This window comes from Suricata suricatta, chromosome 12 (genome assembly GCF_006229205.1).
Source record: "Suricata suricatta isolate VVHF042 chromosome 12, meerkat_22Aug2017_6uvM2_HiC, whole genome shotgun sequence".
Taxonomy (NCBI): domain Eukaryota; kingdom Metazoa; phylum Chordata; class Mammalia; order Carnivora; family Herpestidae; genus Suricata; species Suricata suricatta.
Genome location: NC_043711.1, coordinates 14,216,448 through 14,225,326, shown reverse-complemented (window position 1 = coordinate 14,225,326; position 8,879 = coordinate 14,216,448). Strand labels below are relative to the sequence as shown.

General features: G+C 47.7%; 1 protein-coding gene across 2 annotated transcripts in view; it reads right to left on the bottom strand.

The window, feature by feature from the left end:
• Positions 1-303: 303 nt before the first annotated feature.
• Positions 304-8,879, bottom strand: part of NCAN (neurocan) — a 27,128-nt gene continuing 18,552 nt past the window's right edge. For both annotated transcript variants that reach the window (XM_029918366.1, XM_029918365.1), the window contains exons 11-15: positions 7,871-8,029; positions 6,772-6,854; positions 4,116-4,260; positions 3,212-3,394; positions 304-2,702 (exon numbers count right to left, since the gene is read on the bottom strand). In XM_029918366.1, coding sequence (XP_029774226.1) covers positions 2,557-2,702; positions 3,212-3,394; positions 4,116-4,260; positions 6,772-6,854; positions 7,871-8,029 — 716 coding nt within the window. In that variant the 3' untranslated portion in view covers positions 304-2,556. The remainder of the gene's footprint in view (positions 2,703-3,211; positions 3,395-4,115; positions 4,261-6,771; positions 6,855-7,870; positions 8,030-8,879) is intronic.

Genomic DNA, 8,879 nt, shown 5'->3' with positions numbered 1-8,879 from the left:
AGCCACTGTGGATTCCTTTCTCAAACAGCCCGTGTCCCTTCTGGAAGAGGATATTTACCTTTTCTCTTCCTTATGCCTGAAAGTGTCTTCCTTTTTTCCACTCCTCATCTAGTTAACACTCTTCCTCCTTTAGATTCCGTCCACCTCCTCCAGGAAGCCTTCCTTGACCACCTCTCTGGGGCATGTCTGTCTTGTTCACCATTATCTCTCCAGCACCCAGCATCATACCTGGCTAATAATAGCTGTTCAGCAAGTACTTGCTGAGTAAATTAATGAAGAAAGGTTCAGGAGGCAACAGGCAGGTTGAGCTGTTAAAAAATTTTATTAAAATGTCCAAGAAGTACATTAATATCCACAGTGTCAGATACCACAGACCCACAGAACACTGCAGCTCACAGCAAAACCAGCAGAACCTGAAGCTGTTCACACTCACACACTCACACGCATGCCACGCACGTGGCACACGCAAACACACGCACATCCCAAAGGGAAAGACTAAAAGACAAACCACCCACTTTAGAAAAGACCAGAGCCCCCTCCCACCATGGAGCTGGGGTGGAGGCCGAGCAAGGGGCTAAGGGGGCCGAGAGCAGGGAGCATAAGCCACGCCCCCCAAAACATTGTGCCCTCAGCACCACCCCCAAAGGAAAATTATTTTATGACATGAATTACTGAAGATGTGTTATTATATTTTTAAAAGCAAAAAAAATGATCAAAGCAAGAAGGCAAATGTACATCCCTGGGCTTTCTCTATAACTATAAGGTGGAGCAATCGATAATATTTATAGCAGGGAAGACTGAAGATCATGGTCAAAAATTAGGGTCTAGTTTGCACTTCTCAATCTTTTCCTAAATCTGCTTGTGTATATGAGAGAGTGTAATGATGCTTCAATCCCTTCCTCCAAAGTAAAAGTGGTGTTTGGAATCAGACAGGTGAAGGACCAAATCCTTACTCCTGTCTTGGCTGTGGATTCAAACCAGTGCCTTTCTTTTCTCTGAGCCTCAGATTTGTCATGTGTAAAATGGGGAACGAAGAGTTCCAAGATCACCGGGCTGTCAAGAAGATTCAAGGAGATAGTGTGTGAGTCCTTAGCACAGTATAGACTCCATAGTCTATAACCTACGGTTATTCCTTTCCAGGAAGAATATGGGCTCAATCAACACATTTCTTTCTCTACTGAACCCTTGGACCATATACTTGCTTATTTTTCTCTTCTGCAGAGAGCCATTCCCCACTGTGATTTTTCACGCAGATCCACAGATTTTGCCCAGAGCAGAGGAATTCAGAGTGGACAAAACATGGAGGATGACATGTAGGTTCTTCCTGCCAGAGATCAAGAGAATCCTGGCCTCTGGCTTGGAGATTTCTTTTACAGGTTGCCAATTTGGGGGAACAGATTTAGTTCTTTCCCACGTCAAAGATTTTTAAGAAGCAATGAGAGAAAAATGTGTGTGTGTGTGTGTGTGTGTGTTTCGGTTTTAACACTGTGCATTTCTCTACAACATGACCGCAGAAAGATGTTACTACTTCAAGTTTTAAGCATTTCTAGTCCACCAGGCAATGAATGGAGACAGGGATGGGGCAGGAGAAGGGGCAGGACCCAGGGCAGGGGCACTCCCAATGTCTCTTGGGGGACGGGTATGGGCACTGAGCTAGAAAAAACTTGGCACCTCCTTGGTCCAGGAAGGAGGTTCTTTGTCTCCCTGAGAGATGGAGGGGGAAGAAATCTGGGCTCATCAAGCCCTAAACATCCTCTCATCTGTGTGTGTGAGAGAGATTCCCCACACGGACAGAACCACCAAATCTCAGCGCGGGACTAGACCTGGGAGGGTAAGCATCACACCTTCCCTCTATTGCCCATATATTGCTCTATTCTGACCCCTAACTCTGAGGGCATAGAAGGAGGTTATTCTAAAAACATTCCTAAAATTCAATACATAGGAGTTCCGCACTCCGTTTATCCACCAAGACCAGGGAAAGAACTTGTGCTGAAGTCCAGGGTGAAGGAGGAGCAGCTGTCAAGTCCAAGCAGCATGCTTCGTGTAGTTTTCTACTCCCAAAGCCAATGACCTTCACTAAAAGCTTCAGCCTGCATTTAGTAAACCTGCCCATCTGACGGTTTACTAAGCCTGAACTCCTGGTGTGAAAAGCAATTCCCTAGTGTAAACCCAAACATACACTCTTGCACCTTCATCAAAGCCTTATTTCAACAACTGGTAATCAGCCTTGCCAACAAAAGACTTCACCAATGCAAAGAACCATCTTTGCTGATTGTGCTTCCTTTCACTGGGAGATGCTCCCAGCGTTCAGCCCGATTGGAACTGACTTTTCAGATACATGGCTATGCCTGCCAAGAGGACCTTGTGTATGTAAGAAAGAGGAGAGAGGAGCTTTTTACAAAGGATTATGCCGGGGGCGGTGGGGGGGGGGTTGGGGCTCAGGGACTTTCAGACCCTCTTTTTTTTTTTTTTTTTCCCCCTCTGGGCTCTGTCTCCCCAGGTGAAGGCTCCAGAAAAGGTGTGGGAAGGGGGTTGTGCTTCCTTTCGCCTGGTTTTTCAGCAGAAATTCCCTTCTTCTTTCTCCCAGTCCTCTGCTGGGTGTTTCTTGTGTTTTCTGCGCTCCTTGTGTGATTTATGGTGGTGATGCTGGTGATGGTGCTGGTGGTGGTGATGGTGTCGCCGCATCCGATGGGACCGTCTGGCTGCAGGGAAGTGGGGGAGGACAGGGATATGGCAAAAGGCGGTGAGAGGCGGGCGGCCTGATGCAGTGGGCCTTTTCATGAGGAGGAGAAATGAAGGGAACACCAGGCAGGCTGGTAAGTTCTCACTTGTCTGCAAGGCTGTCTTACTAGGCAGCTATTCAGCCAGATCAAAGTGTGTAGTAATATGATGGGGGGCTTTCTTGTTTGTTTTTTTGGTTTTTAATTTTTTAATGTTTATTGATTTTTCAGAGAGAGAGAGAGAGTGCGCCTGTGCAAGAGGAGACAGGCGGGGGTGGGGGAGACAGACTCTGAAGCAGACTCCAGGCTCTGAGCTGTCAGCACAGAGCCCGGTGTGGGGCTCAAACTCAGGAATTGTGAGATCATGACCTCAGCTGAAGTCGGACACTTAACCCACCGAGCCACCCTGGTGCCCCAGTAATATGATGTTTTAATTGGAGACTACAAATAACCGGAAACCTGTGTTGGGGTGTCTGGGGACAGCTACTTACGTTTGGTGCAGACAATTTGGGGCTGGTCCCACTTGCCGTTGCTCCGGCATCGGATGACAGCCACGTGGTGCTGGGTAAATCCTTCGTCACACTGGTATCGTACAGTGGCGTGGACATTATACTTGGCCTTGCGAGCACCAATGGGTGAGGCGTTCTGTACCGCTGGAGGGGGACCACACAGCACTGGAGACAGAGGAAGCAGCAGTTAGGGAAGCGACCACCGAGTCTGGGGCTGAACTGGTTTCCTCTCTTGTTGGGAATAATACACCCCTCAGCAGATCCTACCCTTTACTCAGTTGTGACCTCACATGGACAGAAGTGACTGTGTCTGTCTCCTCAACTGAAACCCAGAGCTCCTTAGGGGCAGGAACCCCTAATTCTTATGCATGATGGCAATGAAGAAGGTGGGAGACAAGAGTAATATGAGCAAATGAAAGGAAGAAAGGACATGAAAACTGCCACAGACACAAAAGTAAGAATAAGCAAAAGTACAATAGAAAAGTGGACACGAGAATGCATATAAGGGTTCCCTTAATATATAAAGAATTCTCACAAATCAATATGACCAACAAACTTATAGAATGTTATGCAGAAGAGATGAACTTGCAGGTCACAGGACAAAGAATACATAGAAATAGCTTAGCAACATATGAACAGTTGGTTATTCTCATCCTTAAAGACACGCACACTACCAGGACAAGTCGATATTATCTTTTCGATACTTAGAGACGAACAAAGAACAAAAAGTTTGAGAACATACGGTGTTGGCAAAGGTGGGAAAAAATGAGCACTCTCACACAGCACTGTAGTGAAAATTGGGCAGGGCTGATTTGCATTTACACATTTAAATAAAACAGGGACCCGTGGAAGGCAGAGGGAAGAGGCGGGGAGGGCAGCAGCGTACCTGTTCCCTTCTTACAGACGTACGGGAGGTTGTAGTTACAGGGAACGTCGTTCCAGCGCCCGCTCTCATGTGCGACCATCACCACACAGTCCTCCCCACCCGCGAAGAAATTGTCAGGCTGGTTCTCCCGCCAGTTCTCATATTGCTGCAGGAATAGGGAGCAGAGAGGCTCAGACTCTATCGCTGCTTAGTGCAGGACTCCCCTAGCCAACCTACTCAAACTTTAAGGACTCAGTGTTTCTATCTCGACAACGGGCACCGTTCGGCCTGATGGTGGCCTCCACTGCACCCGGACTCACCCCTCCTCTGGCTGCGAGGCTGCAATGGCCTCTTCCTTGGCCCTCCTACCTGCTTCCTTTCTCCCTGACAGTCTATTTTCCACATAGGTCACTGTTAGATAAATAGTTGAGCAAAGGTCCAGGAGGGATTCCCTGAGGATGCAAGTGGATAGCTGAAGACTCAAGGGTAGAAATGATGCAGGGAGGGAACAGAATCCCAAGCAGAGGGAACAGCTAGCGCAAAGGCCCAGAGGCAGGGCAGTGCTTATCCTGTTTGAGGAACAGAACAGAGGCCAGGGGGACTGGAGCTGCTGGATGGAGCTGGGGTGTGGTCAGTGGGTGGGCAAGGGCCAGTTCTTGCAGTAGAGGAGGTGGATTCCTTTTTTTTTTTTTTTTTTTTTTTTAGCAGACTCCAACACAGGGCTTGAACTTACAACCCTGAGATCAAGACCTGAGCTGAGATCAAGAGCCGGACACTTAACCGACTGAGCCATCCAGGTGGCCCGAGGAGGTGGATTCTTTGAAACTGTGGTCAAAATACATATAACATAAAATTTACCATTTTAACCATTTTACGCCATTTAACCAGTTCATTGGTGTTAATAAGATCCACAGTGTTGTGCAACTATCGTCACTGCCTAACCCCAGCACTTTTTCATCCCTTCAAAGAGAAACTCTCTCTAGGGGCGCCTGGGTGGTTCAGTCAATTAAGTGTCCAACTTTGGCTCAGATCATGATCTCGCAGTTCATGGGTTCGAGCCCCGCATCAGGTTCTGTGCTGACAGCTCAGAGCCTGGAGCCTGTTTCAGATTCTGTGTCTCCCTCTCTCTCTGCCCCTCCCCCACTTGTGCTCTGTCTCTCTCTGTCTCAAAAATTAATAAAGTATATTTTAAAAAGAGAAACTCTCTCTCTATTAGCAATCATTCCCCATTCTGCCCTGCCCCAGCCCCGGGAAACTACTGATCCACGTTTTGTCTCTATGATTTGCCTATTTTAGATACTTCATGTAAATGGAATCATACAATACGTGGTCTTTTCCACTGAGCATAAGGTTTCCAGGCTTTATCGACATGGTAGTGATATATCAGCTTTGTATCTGAATAATATTCATCATATGGACAGACCACATTTTGTTCATCTATTTATCTTTTGATGGCCATTTGTGTCATTTTCACCTTTTGGCTACTGTGACTAGTACTGCTGAGGACATGAGTGCACAAGTATCTGAGTGAAAGGTCTTCTTCCCCTTCTTTTGGGTATCTCCCTGGGAGCGAAGTTTCTGGGTCATGTGGCAATTCTGTGTTTGACTTTAACTTTTGTGGCACCGCCAGACCGTGTTTCACAGCAGGAAGAGGTGATTTTTATCTTGAGAACAATAGAGAGCCTGAGAGGACTTGAAGCAGGGAGAATGGGGATCTATGATTTTTAAAAGGTGCCCGTGCATAGGTTTTCCTTTTCAGTTGAACATATTCTGTAACTAGATTGAGGTGATGGCTGCACAACACTGTGAAAGTACTAAATGCCACTGAATTATACGCTTTAAATGTATTAATTTTGGGGCACCTGGCTGACTTAGTCGGAAGAGCATGCTACTCTTGATCTCTGGATCATGAGTTGGAGCCCCACGCTGGGTATAGAGATTAGTTAAATGAAAAATAAAAAGCAGAGGGGCATCTGGGTGACTCAATTGGTTAAATGCCCGATTCTTGATTTTGGCTCAGGTCACGATCTCATTGTTTGGTTCCTGAGATCGAGCCCCATGCATCAGGTTCCTTGCTGACAACATGGAGCCTGCTTGGGATTCTCTCTCTCCCTCTCTCTCTCTGCTTCTCCCCTACTTGTGTGTCCTCTCTCTCAAAATACATAAACATTTTTTTACAAAAGATAACTTCAAAATGATTAATTTTATGTTACATGAATTTCACCACAATTTTTAAAAAAGTCCCCCTGGCTGCCAGGTGGAGGGCTAGAGTGTAGGTAGCAAGTGTGTGTTTTGGAAGGAGGGGCTGGGGGGGGTGGCTGCCGCAGGGGTCCCTGGGAGTGATGAGGGAGGCAGTGCAGGCAGGGGGCTGTCAAAATGGGAATATCTTAAAGTCCATGGCTGGAGGGCGCAGCAGTGAGCAAGAGGAGACCTCAGGCCCTGTCCTAGGTTTATAACTTCAGTCCCTGAGTGGACCGGGTGTTTACAGGGCTGGGAAGTCAAGGGTGACCTGGAGCTTCGCTGAAGCTCCTTTCCCAACTCCAGAAGCCCAGAGCCACAAGAAACTTTCATGGTTGATTTGCACAAGAGGGTAAGTTCAGGCCAGAGCACAGAGCCCACATGGCTTACACACATCCCACTGATGTAGGGAGACCCGAGCCTGGCTCCTGCCACTCACCAGCCCCGTGTTGTCCGTCCACTGGAAATCCCTCTCCACGATCCTGTCATTCAGGCCGATCCAAGTGTTTTCACGCCCAAAGCCTGTGAGGTGGGGCATCCTGAGGGCTAGGTGCCCAGCCCTCCCCCAGCCTAGGCTGTGGGCTGGAGGAGGGGTGGAAGGTGTGGCAGGGGAAGACCCAGACCCTCCCCCAGCCTCTGTGTGGGCTGGAGGCTGTGTCCCCCCCCTTCCCAAGCAGATGAGGGTGGGAGGGTGGGGGGTGGGTATGAAAAGGGATGGAATTAGGCTCCAGTCTTGCCATGATTGGTGGCTTAAATCAACAGTCACAGGAAGGGATAAACAGAGACCCGTCAGATCTTTGCAGAAATGAGAGTAAGGGATGGGAGGGCCAGCAGGCGGGCTGGACCAGGCAGCAGGTGGGGCCCAGTGAGGGAGTCGGTCACCGAGTGTCCTCGGGGATAAGCGTGTATTTGATTACATGGAGGGAAAAAACAGAAATAAAGCAACCAAGGAATTAACAAATGAAAGAATTAACAGGGGATGGGATGGGGGAAATGTGAATTACTGAATGGATGAACAAATGGCAGAGGGATGATGAATAAATCAATAAATGCCACATTTAATTGATGCAACACTCTTTTTCTAGATTTATGCAGAGCTCCTTCCTCCTTTCATCCCCCACATCACAGATGCTTCCTCATTGCCCTCTTTCCCTGGCTGTTTTATTTGTCATCAGTGCACTTAGGATCAGCTAAATTATAGTATAAACTTATTTAGTTAGATATTTACTTGTTTGCCTATAGCCCCCACAAGAAAGTCAATCCCTGCAGACAGAACAATATGCGTCTCACTCACTGCTGTGTCCCAATGCCTGGCATGGTGCCTGGCATGTAGCAGATAGTAAATAGCTGGTGAATTAATGAATGAAGTGAATGTATGAAATAACAAGTGAATAAATGGACACACGAATTAAAGTGGTCAGGGCTTGCATTAATGAGCACAGCTTCAGAAAGGTAGTGTCTTCAGGATCCGAGGAGATGCCCCGGCAAAGGGATGTCAAGTCGCCAGCCTGCCCCCTGCCCCCCACCAGGGTCCCTACTGTTAATGAAGCTGTGTTCCTCGGGTGAGTGGATGCTGGTCAGGTGGCCCGCTCGACGGCGGCAGTCCCTCTCGGCGTCTTCCCATGCCCGTCGATGGGCAAAGTAGCGGTAGCAGTGGCCCTGGAATTTGTGCCAGCCGTGGTCACAGCCCTCTGTGTCTGGGAGGTGGGATGGGAGCGTGAGGGAGATTGGCCTTGGGCCAAGGCCTACCCTACTGGCCATGAGCACAGCCAGCACACCAGAGAGAAGGCCAAACCCAAGGTCACTGTGGGGCCAGATTACTCCTCTTCCCCCCCATCCTCCTGAGGCTCTGTCCCCCCACCCTTTTTACCTCTCCCCTCCCATATTCACTTCCTTCTCTGTTGCAGGAAGATATTCAACTGGAGACCATTACACCCACCCCTCTCATCCCAACTCTGATGTCTCCCTTAATCTGGCTGCACCCTCTGTGTGGACCTGGGAACTCAGGAAATGGTCTCAGGAAGGCCTAAAATGTCTCTCCCAGCAAAAGGCTCAAATAGACATTTCTCTGCAAAAGGTATACAAATGGCCAACAGACACATGAAAAGATGCTCAATATTGTTAGTCATTAGGAAATGCAAATCACAACCACAGTGGGACACCCTTGGGATATAATTAAAAAAAAAAAAGGAAACTAACAAGTGTTGGCAAGGATATAGAGAAATTGGAACACTTGTATATCGCCAACGATGTAAAATGGTGCGGCCACTGTGAAAAACAGCCTTGCAGCTCCTCAAAACGTTACACACAGAATTGCCATATCGCCCAGCTGTTGCACTATTGGGTATACACCAAAAAGAATGGAGGGAGGAAAAAAAAGGAAAGCAGTTGTCCAAACAAAAAATATATATACTGTTAAGTGAAACTGCAATACAATCTAAGTTTATTTTGGGAGTGTTTGCTGTATCATTGGACTTAATGAAATGTTTAGAGGTGCAGTAGGCATGACTTTGAGTAGATAATGAAAGAAAATGCAAAATGCTAATT